The sequence below is a fragment of the Streptopelia decaocto genome (assembly GCF_964273445.1).
Source record: "Streptopelia decaocto genome assembly, chromosome: 18".
NCBI classification, from domain to species: domain Eukaryota; kingdom Metazoa; phylum Chordata; class Aves; order Columbiformes; family Columbidae; genus Streptopelia; species Streptopelia decaocto.
The window spans coordinates 4,117,732-4,134,499 of NC_138673.1; the positions used below are offsets into that span (position 1 = coordinate 4,117,732).

The 16,768-nt window shown below is 51.0% G+C and overlaps 1 protein-coding gene across 2 annotated transcripts in view; it reads left to right on the top strand.

The window, feature by feature from the left end:
- The first annotated feature begins 617 nt into the window (after window positions 1-617).
- ATP2A3 (ATPase sarcoplasmic/endoplasmic reticulum Ca2+ transporting 3) overlaps window positions 618-16,768 on the top strand; it is a 47,378-nt gene continuing 31,227 nt past the window's right edge. For both annotated transcript variants that reach the window (XM_082068643.1, XM_082068644.1), the window contains exon 1: window positions 618-861. In XM_082068643.1, the coding sequence (XP_081924769.1) occupies window positions 744-861 (118 nt within the window). In that variant the 5' untranslated portion in view covers window positions 618-743. The remainder of the gene's footprint in view (window positions 862-16,768) is intronic.

Here is a 16,768-nt window from a genome sequence, read left to right on the forward strand (position 1 = left end):
GCGACATTTGACATTTCATGTTTCAAAAGACGAAGGCAGCGCAGCACAGCTGCCTCTCTCAAGCTGCATCGACGGGGACAGTGTCGGTGGCAGTTTTACCAAGTGTCAGGCAGCGATTCCTGCTTCCAGGGCTCCCGCTGCCATCAGCCACTGCCCCTGATCTCGCAGAGGTGCATGGACAGGACCTGGTCTGCAGGTTTGGGGCTGGATGGACGAGTGATGGGGGAAGCACACAGGCCCTGCTTTGCCTGGGCAGGGGCTGAGAGACCCCTTCCCTTATCTCCCAGCACCTCAACGAGCACCCAGCACCCCGGGATGCCTCACTTTGACGGGAGGGTTTCCCTGGCCGCCAGCATCACTTCCGAGAAGTTTGTCAATAATTTAAAAACAAAAAAGTAAATTATAAAGGCGAGGGGACAGGGGCAGGTGTGGAGGGGTCACATCGGGCTGCAACGCGGCGGCAGCCGGAGCCCGGGGGGTGACCGTGCTCCTTTCCCCCCGCTCCCCGGTGCGGTCCCCGGGGCTGCCCTGCGGGGGGCGGCGCTGGGCGCGTTGTCCCCGGGGGAGGCGGGGATCGGCGGGGCGGGGCGGCGGCGGGAGGCGGGTTCGGCGGCGGGAGCCCCTTCCCGCGGCGGGCGGAGAGGTGCCGAGGCAGCGCCGTGCGAGCGGCGGCCCGTGTGCCCTCCGTGCTCCCCCCACCGAGCATCCCCCATCCCCTCCCCGGCCCGGGTCGCCGCCGGGGCATGGAGGCGGCGCACAGCCTCCCGGTGCTCGACGTCCTCCGCCGCTTCGGTGTCACCGAGAGCTGCGGGCTCAGCCCGGAGCAGGTCCGCCGCAACCGGGAGAAGTACGGTCCCAATGGTTAGTGCGGCGGGACGGGACCGGGCAGGGAACGGGAGAGGCCGGGGAACCCGCCGGTGATGGGGACAGGGATGGGGCAGCCCGGATGGGGCACCGGACCCTTCGTCGGGACCGTCCCCACCGGGACCGGGAGGGTCGGGGTGCTGCCCTGGGGTCACCCGGAGCATCCCGCCCCCGCCCCGGGGCTGCGGAGGAGCCGTTGAGACTTGCCGCGGGACACCTGTAGATTAGGGGAGTATTTGCCGGCTTTGATTAAGGGGTAATTACTGGGGGTACGGGCGGGCAGCGCTGGCAATTAGCGTGGGTATTAATGCCTCTGGCGGAGCGTCTGAAAGGGGGAAACGAGGTGGATATGTCGCCAGGAAAGAGAGGGGGAAGTTACCCCATTACATGTGGGTGAAAGAGGGAAGCCCCAAAATGGAAGCGAGGGGTGTTGTGACAGGGGGACCCCGTTCCCGGCTGGGCCGTGGGTGTTGCTGCGGAAAGGGAAGGGGTGGCAGGGGGAGATAGGGTGAGGAGATGTTCTCCGGCTTTGCTGCCTGACCTGGGGAAGCCTCCTTGAGCAGCTGGGGATCCTCTTGGCTTTGATAAAGGGGATTTTTAAACTCGTGTTTTCTAAGTGCTGAGTGTGCATGGGAGGGACTTGCTGAGGTGTCTGAACCTACCCAGGTAAATAGTGATTTTGATTGTTCAGGCCGTGGCTTAGGTAGGTCAGTAACTCTGCATACGGAAACAAGAGGGTTTTAGGGTGAGTTTGCTCCAGTGCTTTGGAGCAGCAAGTCCTTTCTTGAAGTTGTGCAAAGGACATTAAGTGTGCAAACTCTCTCCTGCTTTGGAGCTTGTTGCATCTGCTTTTCACTTGATCCTCATGGTTGAGGCTAAGGAAAAGCCTGAGTAGATGCTGGCAGCATTGCTGTCTGCATCTCTGTGCACTGAGAGGGCTGTGTTAGGGGGATCAGAGGGATGTCCCTCCTCCGGACAAGCCCTGCAAGCATCAGTCCAGTGTGCTGGGCTGTGCTCGGGGTCCCTCATCCTGCCGGTGCCCCCTGTACTGGGCAGCTTGTGCTCTGTTCAGAGTCAGTGTGGTCAGGGCTGGATCAGGAGCTCTTGCCGTGGAGCACTCTGCACAAGGTGTGAGCAGTGGAGCATTGGAGGAGGGCAGCTGGACACCTGTATTGTTAGCTGGGAGGGGAGTGATGCCTTTGCATTGGTGGCTGAGTACAAAATGCATCCTTAACAAACAGGTAATTGGTGTGATTTCAGGATATAATTGCTCCAAACACTTATGCACTATCCCTCAGCCTCCCAGGAACGTGGGGATGATGGGTGGTCTGTTCTGTGCAGCGGCGTGTCACCTACAGGCATCGCCGTCACAGGGATCACGGCAGCTTCGTCCTCCTGTTTGCCCAAGTGAATCATCGCCGCTGAGTCAGGCACGTTGGCTGCTCGGTGGCACCGGCTCTCTGCCTTGAAAAAAGGATCTCGAACACATGACGTAGGTGCAAAGCAAAGGGTTAGCTGTGGCAATTAGTGTGTCTTATTTATTTTTTTCTTCTTCCTTCCCTCTCTTGCAAGCGATGGCTCTGTGCTCACGGTTCTCTGCAGTTTTGCTTCCCACACAGTCCAGAGTTGGGTTTCTTGCAGGCTGCTGATTTGCAGGAACTTCTGACTTTGGGATGTCCCATGACTTTCATCTCCAAAGCAGATCTCTGCATCTCCTGTACAACACAGCTCAGAGCGATGTGCACAGGCGTCAGGAGCTGTAGTGTGGGCAGTACAACCATCAGTGAAAATGTGGTCAAAGACTTTTAAGAATTCTGAACTTTTGTGCAGTATTTATATTTTTCTCATGGCACGGATGAGTGACGAACAGATCAGCACAATTTAGAATCGTGCAGAATGGGACTCTGTGTGGTTTGTTTGGTTTAAAACCTCGGTGTGAAGCACATAGCCTTTTTCCCAGCATGGCGAGAACTTGCAGGTTGTGTGGTGGCAGCAGGAGCCGACCTCCCCGACTGCGCTGGGGCACCCTTGGGTGCACGTTTGGGAGAGCTGATGCAGATGAGGATGCTGCAGGGAGCAGCGTGCGATGGCGAGCTGGGCTAGCACCAGAGCACTGGTCTTGACAATGGCCTGTATTAAATTGCATTTTAATTTAGGCTTAAATTAAACTTGGGCAGCGGAAGTACAGGGCCGTTCGGTGACTCGCTTGAGCTCGTGCAGAAGGAGGAAGAAAATTCAAATCTTGCATGGCTTGAAATGCAGAGCAGACCCTCAGCTCCAGCCTGCTTCATTTTTCACCCTCCTGTCTCACATTCATTCATTTCCTTCTCTACCTGAAATCAAACTGCCAGTGTGGTTGTGAATCACAATTTAAAATACATCATCTTTCTTAAAAACTGCCTCTCAATGTACTTCAGAGAGCTGCTGTCTGCTTTTTTATTGTGTTGATGCATTTAAAAAATATGAGCTGCAACGAGCTCCAATGTTAAGTGAGAAGCAGTAGCCATTGGCATGTTTTACGTTAAAAAAATAGTTGCTTGTTTGTTTGTTTGGAGGGGATATTGTTTTGGAGCCTAAAATTGCTTTTTCAGTTCCAGCACTCACATTTTCATTTGCAGGAGGAAACAGAGAGTAGTACTGATTATTTAATATCTCTAGTTCGTGGCTTAGCAGCCAGGCAGTGAGATACAGATTACTGAACTGGAAGAAGATATTTCTCCATTAGGAAGAGCTCGTGTTCTAGTTTCAGATCTGTCATCGACGCTGTCAGCATGGCCAGTTCATTTGCCAGGGAAACTGGAGAAGCTGCAGAACGTTTAGGTCTCACCATGACGATTCTTAAAAGGCTCCTGAATCTCCAAAGTTAATTTTCACTAATAAATTCTTTGGATGCTCCGTGGGTGGGTGGGTGGGTGCTTCCCTGTACCTCCTCCCACCCACCAGCACCAAGCTCCACAGGTTACTTTTAGACCAAAACACTTAAAAAGTACAAGAGCAAAAAAATGTGCATCTCTCATTTTATAATAGACTAAGCAGGAGGATGCAGGGGCACAAACATTTTTCTTTCTAAATTTTAGACCGGGGCACAATCTACCCTGAAATTATTTCAGTTTTGCCAAGGAATGACAGATGTAAATGGGAGTTGCCCTGTGGACAGTCAAGTGATTTTTCTGTTTTAAATATAGCTCTGATTTCCCTCTTCTAAATGGATTTCCATGTGTAAATGAGCATACATTTCAGGCAGGATATTGCCGGCGTTAATGCATATGCATAATTTTATTTGCTTCATCGGTAACCTAAATGGACTGTGAATGTCAGCGGAGTCAAGTGCTCGGCTCTTTGCGGCATAGGGGCGTTTATCTCTTCTTGCATTTCATCTCTTGTGACTCTGAAGCAAAGAACTCGCTCCTGTCTGTGGCTGGAAATGCCACTGGGCAGGATGGGACCCGTCACCCTCCTCGCTGTCTCACCCATCCCCTCCTTGACCTTCCCTACCCCTGGGGCTGACCCCAACATGGTACCCAATGCTCTTCCAAACCTCCCGATGCTCTTCCCAGCCTCTGCTTTGCTGGAAGCAGCAGCGAAAAACACTCATGTATTATTTATTTCCATCCTTTTCCAAGCCTATATGCAGGGCTGTGTGTGTGCGGATGTACGTCTGTCAGCACAAGCGTGCGGATGTACGTCTGTCGGCACACGCGTGTGCGCGCACCCCTGCGTGTACTCTAATTGTGCTGCGTTATTTAGTGTCAGAGTAGCTGCCGGTGGTTGCTAACCAGCCAAGGTTACGCTCCGGCTCTCTCTTGACAATAAAAAAAAGAAATAGAGTTTGTATTTCATGCTGAAATATTTGAGCTGCCGGCGAGGAGAGGAAAAGCAGCATTTTCTGACTCATCTAACTCTGCTCTCTGTTCCTCTGCGCATCGCCCACCTCTTCCACCCCCGAAACACACGCTTAACAGTCTGATTCATAAACAGGCTATGGGGTTTGTTATTTTATTTTATTTTTTCTTTTCCTCCTTATCCAACTCCTTTTCCTTGGGAGAAATGCTGAGGCATTAAAACCTTGCGAGCGCCTTCAAATTTGGGGAGAGGCTACACAAAATTTTCCTAATTGGACAAGAGGAAACTCAGGATTTACATCCCTGCGCCATCCTCTGAGGTTACATGTTTTCACCCCACCTTTAAAAAAATACCTGTGAATAAAAAGCAACGTTCAGGAATAATTTCTGCTCTTAAAATGCTGTGGGAAGCAGGGAGGGAAGATTTCCTGGGGGAGGGGAGGCTGTGCTGGTGGGGAAGGGATTTTTGTGTGCGGCTCCTGTGTGTACTTTGGGTTTGGCCTCCTCATTGCACATTGTTATTTCATTAATATTTTTATTTCGTTGCCAGTTTTAAAGCTGGGGGTGGCGGAGCTGGTGCTGCAAAACACTGGTTTAGACGCATTTAGATGCACTGTGGATGCCTGGATGCTCGTTTGGGATGCGCTGCTTCCAGAAAGGGACTGGAGCGGGTCCTCCAAACCCACCATTAGGAGGAAGATACCCCCTCCCACAGGCTAATCCCTTGTCCCTGTATTTCAGATGCTTATTTTGACCTCCCTCCTGGAGCTGAGTGTTTCTGGCCCACCCGGCGCAGCCCCTGCCATCCCCACGCAGCTTTGCCATTTTAGCAGCTTTGGTCTTTCTGTGTGTTTTAAGCCTTCTCCAATCACCAGATCAAATTTTTATCTATTGAGTTGCATTTCTATGGTCATCTCCCTCCAGATTAAATATCTGAAAAATACTATTAATATTTTTATTGCAAGTATGTTTTTTTTTTCCTTTTTCAAGCTTCCCCTCAAAAGCTTTTTTTTTCAGTGAAAAGCATCACCCAACGCCTGGTGTTGCTCTTGCTTTCTTCCTACCAAGGAGAATTTGAATTTTTGAGAAGCGTCCAAGTCGCTGCCTTTTCACTCTGCATTTGCTCTCCTGCAAAAGGGATGGTGTGGAAGCAGGAGGCTCCTGGCTGCTGCTCAGGCCCCCTGGCATGGGCTCCCATGGGACATCCATCCAGATGCCCAACATTGCAGGTGCTGGTGTGAAGAAGGGCTGAGAGAGTCCAACTTTGGGCAATTTAAAGCAGACGGTTGTTATTTTATGGCGACAGCCACCTTGTGCAGCACTTGAGTGCACAAAATCTCCCTTGAGAGCACGTTCCCATTGCCATCCTGCATCCAAACTGGTTATCCACAGGCATCAAAACCCTCACAGGGCTGCACCTGACCCCGAGGTACTTTTATTTTCGCTGTCCTGGAAAATTAGGTTGTTCGATGCTTTTTCATATGTTTAAACGTCTGGAGGAGCCAGCTTTGCGTTTCTCCAACGTGCAGCATTGGCAGAGTTGATTGGGATGCTGATGCCCCCCAAAATGTTGTCTGGTGGGTTTTTTTAGGGTTATTCTTTGTGAGCCATGAGGCAGATGTTGGGTGTTTGCACCCTGTGCCGCTTGCCCAGCGGGTCCAGCCCCGCTCCTGGGGAAGGGGCTCATTGCTGTGTCCAGGCCAGCCACAAGATCCTTCAAAACATACTGAGCTCACCTGGTGGGTCAGGGGATGCTCCATCCCCACTAATGTCTTCAGGGCTGTTAAAAGGAACATTAGGAAGTTATGAGCTACACCTGAGCTGTACTCCATGGGGAGTTAGGGCAGTAGAAGCAGAATGGCAAACCTCTCTCAGCAGGTGAGCCTGGGTGCTGACATTGCACAAGGATGCTTCAAAACTGTTATTTAAACTACTATTTTTTCATTTTTTTTCCCCAAAAGCCCATAAGGGCGCCTGGGCAGCTCTGACACTTCTCCCTTTCTCCTGGTTCTCACATAGCATTCATGACCTTTCATCGCATCTCAGATGGGTTAAAGGTAACAAAGGCAACCCCCCAGTCAGTCGGTACACTTTGGGCAGGAGAAACAGCTGATACTGGGGAGACTGGGAGAACTGGGAAAGGTGGGAGTGATGGAGGAGAAGGGCTTATGGTCGCTGTCTGGGTCTCACTGCAATATTAATACCCAACAAAACTCAGAAAGCACCAACCCTGCATCCCACCTCCATTTACTATTGTGCATCTGATATATATATATATTTTGCCAGTATTGTGACTCATGATCTTTTTTTATACCTTAGTGTTCGTAGTATTGGAGGTAGAAAGTCTAACAGTAACCTATATTGAAAAAAAACCCAACAAAACCGACAGCTGTGTGGAGCTGCTGTCTGTACCAATTACCTCGCGGGAAAACAGGTAGCAGAGATCTGGGCTGCAAGTGCAGAAATGTTGAAGAACCGGAGCCAAAAAGCAATAGAGAAAATTGTGGTTACTTGAGTATTTCCATGACGCGAGCGTGCGCCGGAGGCTCCTCCGTGGGCGGTTTAACCCCTGGCAGGCAGGGCTGCAGGCAGCGACAGCCGCGCCGATGGGGACGAGCAACGCTCGTTATTCCTGCCACGATTAACGCAATTAGTGCTAGTGGTCTTTTCCAAGCCACGGCTTGGTGGGTCACTTGCTTGAGTTGAGCCAGTTGTTTCACAAAAGAAAGATTGGATTTGAGTCCAAAGTGTTGCTTGTTTGAAGAGATTTTTAAATTAATCCTTGCCAGCAATTAACCTCATGTGTGTAACTAGTATTTACTGGCCTTATGTGGGAACCTCCCAGTTTTTGGGGTTTGGCTGCTCGTTATCACTCTATAAAAGCCTTTTCTCTTTCTCACCCCCAGAGGTGCCAAGTTCAAGGTCAGGCTGTGGTTTGGCAGTGACCCCATTGACCTCCCAGGACATGGTCCCTGCCCATGGTCCAACACATCCCCAGGCATCAGGCAGCTTCAGGGCATGTGGTGGCATCTCTTTGTGACCCGTGGTGGCTCAAGTCTGAAATGTTGTACCTCTTTTTGAAGTCTAGACCTATAGTATCCCTAAGTGCAGGTGTCTTCACTTTGGAGATCAAAATTGTCCTGAAATTGAAATGGTCAGCAACCTGCTGGATGTGCCAATGCAGGTCCTGGCTTTGTCACCTGTGCTCTCACTTGAACCCATTTGAGATGTATAGAGAGACAGAGATATACATTAAAAAATAGGAAAAATTTGATATACTATGTAGTATAATATATAATTTTAATATATTAAACATATTACATTTTATATATTTTTATATTTATATATAATTTTTTTACCCCTACGCTAACATTTGCAAGTCACTGTGGGACACCTTTGGAGGCAGGTGTCCCTTTATGGAGGCAAAATAAACCACAGACAATAAACCGCTATTTTTTTCTCTAGTGAGAGCTAACAAGTCCAAGCCCACCTCCGGCTCTGAAGGGTGGTGGCACTCGAGGACGGGTGACATCGCACTGGTGGCCTGGCCCAGCCGTGCAACAGGGTCACCGTCACCGTCGGAGGTGCGATGTTTTGGGGAGGAAATCCGCCTCTTGCTCTTGTGTGTCCCCTGTGCCCCTGGGTTCCTGTCCGTGGTATTTTTGCTTCGGGTGTTTCCTGCTATTTAGCCACGATGTGTATTTTAAACCAGCGTGCGGGGGGAGGCGGGGAAGGGATGTGACCGAACGGCCGGGTTGTGCCGGGTGTCCTTGTCCGGGGGACACGGTGCCGGGGCAGCCCCGGTGCTGGTGGGTTTTGCTCCATCCCAGTGAAACCACAAACCACCTCCAGCGCATCCGTGTGGTCCCAAAGCCACCAGCTGTGGCCATAGCACTCCCAGGAGCTGGGTGACAAAGCTGTTCCTTGTGCTGGGACCAGCCCATGTCCTTCTGGGGAAATGGATGGTCAGAATGCCTTTTTAATTGTTTTTTTCTTTTCCCGCCTCTCCATCGTATTGTAGAAAATACCCGGAGACTTTGTGGTGCCACCTCTGAGCAAATACAAGGGCTGTGTTTTGTGTGTTATGTATTTGCTTTATTATACACGCTTTGTTTTGCGTTTTCTTCTTCTGGTTTGGAAACAGTTTTTCTTGCATTTGTCGCTGATAAGAATCAGTTATGTTTTTGGGAGGGGTGCGTGGGTGGGGGAGATTCTCTCTTCTGCTTTCTCCGCCGTGGGGAGTGAAAGCACAGAGATCTCGAGGAGGAACTTGATTAGCTGAGCAGCGACTCCGGCCGCCGGCAATGGCCGAATCTCCAGGGATTTGCCCCGTAAAGCGCCGGCTCAGCTGGGTTTTGCTGAGCAGGCAGCGCCCGTCCCCGGGAGACGGGCAGCCGGGGTTGGGATAACCCTCCTTTTACCTGCCTGTTTGCACTTTTCTTTTTCCACTTTGCAACCTCCAAGTCAACAGAAGGTCTAAAATAAGGAAAATGTGGTGGGCGAGTGGAAAAATAAAAATAAAACGGGGCAGCTCAGCGGTGCAGGGTGGGAGAGGGGAGGCGATGGAGTTGTGTCCCTTCCGCTCTGGCCGCTGCAGAGGATTCCCTTTGGGGCATCGTGTCCTTGGTGTTTTTGCAGGTTTTTCTGGGGTTTTGCATGCTTTGGAGGTCAGGGACTTGTTGCCTGCGGGTAAATGGAAACCCTGTTGGAGGAGCAGTGGTGTTTTGATTCGCTCCCCTCCAGAGGGGAGTCCTGGGAGGAGCTGGGGCAGCTCTGCGGTGCTGGCTCGGGCTGTTTGGGGGCTCCACTCAAGCCTAATTCAAATTACTCTTCCCTTTCTCACCCCTTTTTGACAGAAATGTATCTAGGTGTCTATATATATACAAATCTATAAAAAAGATTTTATCCTTATATACAAATGTATATAGATATCTGTGTGTATATATATATATAATATTTCATCCTTACAGATGCTCACACAGATATTATACATAGTTGGAAGGAGATTGTGGAAAAAGCCTAGACGGGACTCATATTTCCAGGGATCTCCGAGTATCTTGCTCCAGGAAGGGAACTGATTTAACTACACAGAGATGTGTGATCCCCAGAGAGTTCATCCATGAAAAGTATTAATTGTCCAACTCGCCCCTTTTTCCCATCCAGAAGAACGGATCTTTTCTCTCCTACAGAAATTTTTCTCTTCTGATATAATCTAAACTAAGGGCAGCGTAGACTTCATTTTCCATGAAAACCCATCCAAGAGGATTGCTGAAAATAGACCGTGCTCTGAGAACAGATACCAGAAAAAGCAAGTGTGTGAGGGAGCCAGGTCAGCCGGGGCAAACAGTTCTGCATTAAAAGTTAATAATAATAATCTTGGTTTGGGTTAATTGAGTTGAAAAGCAGCTCATCAGCGCCAATGTGGGTCGGGGCTAGAGGACACACCGCCCTGCTGGTACACTGGAAGTGTTTTATCAGACTGATTTTTATTTACCAGCAGATGGGAGATGGGTTGAGATGCCATATTCAAACTTCCAAATTTCAAAGGTTTGCTGTGGTGGAGGCATTTTCTCCAGAAATCACACAAATGGAAAAAAAACCCAAACAAATTCCAACCTCTTCCAGCCCTCTGTGCTTTTAGGATGGAGCCTGTTCCCTTTGGCCATGAGGTTGGGGCAGGGTCTCCTTCCAAAATTCAGGTTTTCCTGACCCATAAATGCCCAGCCCAGCTCCTGTACGGTGGCTCAGCTACAGGTGGCAGCAGGATTGATAGAAATATCAATTGAAATATCAGCTTTTGGAGCAGAGAGAGCGAGCAGCTTCCTTATCTTGGCAGGGAAGGGGAGAAAATGCTGCTTGGATTTAAAAGTGATATCTTGTAGTTGGTTCGTTTTTGTGTGTTTGTTTTCTTTCTTAGTTGAGGTTCCTGTTTTGGGGCTCTGCTTTTGGGGGGTTTCATCTTGCAAAACCCCATGTGTTGGTTCCAACAGGTGTCCCAGGTGTTGGGTCTGCACCGGTTGCAATTCAATCCAAAACCTGCCGTGCGCAAGATGTCGAGCAAAAAAGTGGCCAAACAAATTAATGGCTGTTCTGTGCCACGAGCGCTGCAGAGTGAGCCCCTTTTTTTGGGGAAAAGGAGGGAGTTTTATGTTGTTTTGTGTCATCTTAGCAGGGATGCTGCCAGCGGGATGCACCCAAGCGGCTCGGCCGCTGCTGGATGAGCAACCAGGAGCCCCCCGCGCTTTCCACAGCGCTTGGCTAGTGGAATACTTTAGTTACATTTATTATTATTTTTTTCAATAGTTTTATTTTGCATTCCATGCCAGTGTGATATCCTCAGTGGTTGCTTACAGCCTCATCGAAGATGCTCGGCTCAGTGTCAACTCTCACCAGATTCTCGGGGTGCCAGTTTTGGGGATGCTGTTCCCCTCACTGAGCCGCAGCGGCCCTTTGCTGCAGCTGTGCAGCATCTCTCCTCCAGGAGCAAAAGCATCCTATTTTGAGAATGTGTCCTAGTCTCATTTTCTTACCTGCCTTTTCAGCCCAAATATCCTTCTTTTTTTCTTTTTCTATTTTTTTTTAGGAAAAAACCCTTAAAACCAGTTCCACTTTGCTGTTCCCCAAGTCTTGCAGAATTCAGCTGGAAGGCACAGCCCAAGTTTTGGTGCTGAAATTCCTCCCCTGGGGCATTTGAAGCCTCCCAGTGCCTGGCAAGGATGGGAGGGCATCGCCGGTGCTGCTGGCACCGCCACCTCTGTGTGTTCGGTTTCCTAAACTCTTCCCCAGCGCTGCCAGGAAAATGTTATTAAAGTTTCTGTCGCCGGGTGCTGGACTTGCTGCGAGTGGCCTATTTGTGGTGATGTGTTGTGACCCATCATGCTCAGAGGGGTTATGAATTTGCTGTAGCATTTTATCCTGGTCTGGCTGGTGCTTTTCTGCTGCTGTGCTGGGCTGTGGGGGTTTTGGTTCCAGGTGGCATCTGGGCATCTCGTTTGTGATGCGGGGAGCAGCCAAGAGCTGAGCAGAGCCCAGAAAGGGTGAAAAAATATTTCTAGGCAAAAATCCCCAGTTTACTTAACGCTTACCACTTATCAATGGGAAAAGAGCTGAAAAAATGGCTTTAGTGCAATAAAGGAGGAAATAAAACGGTATCTGTAGGGTGCAAGTAGAGGATGTACTGAAATTGCAGCCTGCCCAGTGGTTGGGGTTGTGGCAGTTCTGGCCGAAGGTTCCCAAATGTGGCAGAGTTGCTCTCTTGCCTTTCCCTGAGGTTACAGAAAGAGTCATCTTGAAGCAGAAATAAGGAGAAGCTAAAAAACCCCAACACAACCCCCAAACTGAAAAAAAACAACCACCCAAGCTTAATCTTTATTTTGTTCAAGCTCCTGTAGTGGGTTTATTTTTTCTTTTTCTTCCTTTTTCCAAAACGCGTTACTATTTAAATGCAGATTTTTAGCTTTTCCACCCGGGAGCCGGAGTTGGAAATTCTTTCCACTGCGTTGGTGCAGGAGGGAACAAACCGCTGCTTTTAGTTTGCTCAAATAATCCATCCCAGGCTGAGCCGCGTGTTTCCTCCGTCCCGCTCCCTCCCACTCCCAAAACGATCCCGGGATCTGCTGCCGGTACCAACGTGGACAGGGAAATGGGGACACAAGGCCACCACTCGCAGCCCCGTTTTCCCAGGGTTTTTCCCCTGAATTGCCCCAAGACTTTATTCTTGTAAATGCCACGTGGGCACTGGACCTGCTGGGCACCCTTGCACTGTGGCAAGGGGGAGCTCGTGCCATCCAGTGTTTTGGGGATGAGCCATTTCCAAGAATAAAGAAAGTTTTCCTTATTTATTTCAGGCAGCTCCTTGGGCCATCGGTCCGATGCCACGCTCCCACCTTCATCCCCATTTCCCTCTGCCTGGACAGTGGGATGAGGTGGTGGTGGCTTCTCCTTCAGTTCAGGGATGTGCTGATTTTCTGGGGAAAAGGAGATGCCATGGGGCTGGATTTTAGTGGTGCTTTGCTGCTGTTGAGGGGCACGTCCAGGATAACTGCGTTTCCTGTTCTTTGACCTGCTGAGAGGAGCTTGGCTGGCCAGAAAAGGAGCAAATGAACCTTTCACCTTCTTCCTCCTGATCCCAGTGGTGGGGCTGTGGGTGCCCAAGGTACCTATTGTCCCCTGGGACCCTGTCACCATCCTGGAGGGACTGATGGTCCTGGGCTGGGTTCAATGCTGGTGGGTTTGGAAGATCAGCATGAGGGCAGGTCCAGAGCTCTGTCTGCCATAGGAAGCCTTGTGACCCAAACCAGAAACTTTTTGGGCTGATGTTATTGCAAGTCATTCACAGCATCCTGGTGCCAGCCGGAAAATCAGTGGGATCATTTAATCCTAAAGCATCACCTGCGAAATAATAAGGACATTTCTGCTCCTTCAACCTCTGCTAAGCATCCTCACAAGCTGCCCCAAGCTGCTGCCATCCCCAGCACTTCCTCTGGCCCCAAATTTGCTTATTTTTGGGCCCGTGGATCCCCCAGCCAGGAGGAGCACTGGGCTTTTGCAAAGCCCAAGCAGGCTGTGTGCTGGGGAGTTACCGGAACAGCAAACCACCAGTGTTTGCCATGGGAGTGGGGGGTTGTATCTCGTTCCTTTTATCTTCCCGCTGCCTTTTGGAGCGGCCTCCCAGCGAGCGGCTGACGTGATCAGCCGGCGTAACCAAAACTCGCTCGGTGCGCAGGAAAAAGCAGCTGCGAGGCAGTAAGCAAATGAGGTGCTGTCCCCACCCGCTGAACACCCAGGGCCACCACTGCCTGTACGGGGGAGGGCAGGACACAGGAGGAAAATCACTGGTGGCTTTGGGACCAGCTCCCTGGGGGGTGATGGAGGACACGGGGACGCGCTGGATACTCCGGGAGCAGCTCGTGGTGTAAAGCAGGGGTTGGCACAAGGGTCCCTGGGCAGGTACAGAGTGACACCTCGGCCAAAGCCTGGCTTGTTCTGCAGAAGCTGAAGCAACCTTGGAAAGTCCCTTTACCTGCACCCTCAAGGTCCCGCTCTTCCCGAGTGCAGCCGTATCCTGTCCTGGTGTGTGGTGGGAGCCTCACTGGGACGTGAGCTGCAGGATGGTCCCCAGGGATGTCACAGCTCCCAGGAACCTCAGGCGTGAAGCAAAGCTGTATACAGACGAGGCATTTAAATAACTGCGCTTTGCCCTTTGTGAACACCGGGTAGCATTAGCACCATTAGCCTTGGAGTGTTTGTCATCCCAGATAATGCTAAAACACCTGGGATTAGTTTGCAAACGCTGTTTTTTTTCCACACTTCTGCAGCTGAAGCGCAGCCTTGCGAGGTGATGAGCAGCTTCACACCTCCATCCCCCGGTGGGATTTACACCGAGCAGGTGATGGGCTGCTCCAGCTTTCAAACAACCCGGCCAAGCCTTTCCCAGTTGTGCAAGCCGTCAGTTTTGCGGAGCAGGGGATGCGCGGCGGTGCCGGCTGTCACTGCGGTGATGGAGAGCAGACATCCCTCGGGATGGATCCGTCCAGCGCAGCCGGCCCTGGGAAAGGCAGCCAGTTAAAATAACAATTTATTCTGCCTGGTGTCTTGCGGGACAGTGGACGAATCCCAGAGCAGCCCTGCCTGGGTTCCTGCTTTATATCATGGGACGGGGTCTGCTGTCCCAGCTGGGGATATTTTAGGGGTTTTCTTACTCTTTTCACTGCTTCCTTGAGCCCTTTTTCCTGCCTGTTGGCAAGGCCCAAGAGTCGGATGCGTCCCTTGTTTTACGCATCCATTTCCCCTTCCCTGCGTATGGAAAAAGAAATTAAAGGTGGAGGGGGGAAAAAAAACAAGCAACAATAAAATGAATTTACAACGTAGAAATACAGCAGTGATTTGGAGCAGGGAGCTGGGCCCAGGTGTGATGCTCACTGTTATCCCCAACATTGAGCACTGTCCTGTTACTCTTCCTGCATCACTTGGTGGCAGGAGTGTTTCCCATAAGGGAAATCTGGTTTTTATCCTAGCAAAGCTTCTGAAATGGTAGGGAAAATGGCATTTCAATGTTTGCTTTGCAAGTTGTTTGCTGTTGTGGGTCGCACACCAGGTCTGAGCATGCACCAGGGTTTGCTTTGCCATGCGCTGGCGAAGAAAACGTCGCCTTGTGCCTCAGTTTCCCCAAAGACCAAGCGAGATGTGATACCCAAATGCACAACGAGATGCTGGCTGCTGTAGGGTTGTGCAGCTCCAGGGATTTTTTTGATCCTGTTACAGCAGGAGAAACTCCAACATTTCCTTAAAGTGACCCCAGTGCCACCCTGTTGCCTTTTATTTATTTCCTTTGGCCTGGAAAGCGGGGCAGGGTCTCCCGGGGGGCACAAAGGCTGTGGCAGAGCCCCGGGGTGGCCGCCTGCACCCGCAATGCCTCACTCTTGGGTGGCACCCGTGTTTATTTACCTTTTCATCACCTGATTACCCTGCCCTGCCATGTTGCAGGCGCCAGCCCGCGGGGCTGCCAGCCCTGTTTGAGTTGGCAGGAGCTGGAGATTAAAACCTCTGGCTAAAATAGCCTGATGCCAGCACTGCGTCTCCCCAGGGTGTGTTGCATCCCCTTAGAGCATCTTGTATTAATGTTTTGTGGTCGATAACACAGAGGAGAGCGTGCTCTGCTGCTGGTGTGAATGGTCCTGTCACCTACAGGTGTTGCCACCAGCATCTGTCACCCTCTGCTTTCTTGACTCTGCTCTCCAAAGCCGTGATGCAGAGGAGCAGAAGAGAAATTGCAAATATGCACCCGCAAGCTGCAGGTCCCACACTGGGACTGCTCAGTTTGGGAAGCTGAAAATTGATGGTGCAAGTGGGTGGCTGTGTTTTGGGGTCCTCTGAGCAATCTTCATCACTTTCTACCTTTGGTGGGGTTATTGCGTTTGTCTCCTGGCTGTATTGGGGAGCTTGGGCACTGAGCAGGATCTCTGTGCTGAGCTCTGAGCTGCCGAACAAAGAAAGGGGCTATTGAGGTGCGGCCAGGAGTTTCCATTCCAGCCTGTCTGTGCTTGCCATGCTGTCCCCAGGAGGCTGCAGATTTGGGATTTAGCTGGGTCCCTGCCTGTGGCGGGTTTCCTGGCCCGGTGGGACACGCGGAGCGGTGCCAGATCTGCCACCCTGCCCAGTGCCATGGGGCTGCCTCCTGTAAAACTTGGGTTTTGGCAAGTGGCAAACCCTCATATTTCCAGTGAGACATTAGCAGTGAGATGGGGGGGCATCAACCCCAAACATTCCTGTTTTCTGGTGGGTTTTGAGTGATTCAGATCCAAAAATGTGACCTTCTTCTCCATGTGTTTGGTGCAAAATGGGTGCAGAGCTGCCATATAAAGGGTGGTGAAATAAGTTGCTGGTGCAGGAGAGGTGCCTGGTTCTCAGTATACTCAAAATTGGGGTTTTTTTAGCAGTGCTGCTGCAGGCACCTCCCAGTGTTTGGGGTTTGGTGACAGCGATGGCAGCGTCGCTCTGCCACCGGCGGTATTTCAGCTGCCGGCCCCACTGCACGTGTTTCCTCCCGAGCTCGCAGAAACCTGTTTTCATGCTTTAATCGAGAGCTCATGCAAAGTCCCCGCTCTGCAAATGCCGCGGCTGTTCATGCAAACGCCGCGCGGGAGAAGCACCGAGAGGACCGCGGCGTTTCGGGTGGGTGCGCGGGGTGGAAAGTCACCCCTGGGAGCCCCAGCCGTGTCCCTCGGGGCTCCCCGCCTGTCCCCAGCCCTGTCCCCTCGCACGTTCGCACCCTTAAAATGGTGCCGGGATGGAAATAGCAGCAGCAGATCTCTACTACTTTTAATTTCGGTGGCTCTCTGGGCCGGGGAGAGGAAGCCGGGGGTGGAGAGGAGCTGGCTGCAAAAGGGAGAAAAGCCACTTTTCTTCTGACATGCTCTGCAGAGTGATTCGAAATGTTGAAGCTGCTCCAAGAATATATATATTTTTTTTATTATAAGAATAATTATAAGTGTTACGTGCTGGTCTGTCTGTTCCTCATGACGGCAGGAGTATCCTTATCTAGGAGGGATGTGGGCTTAAAA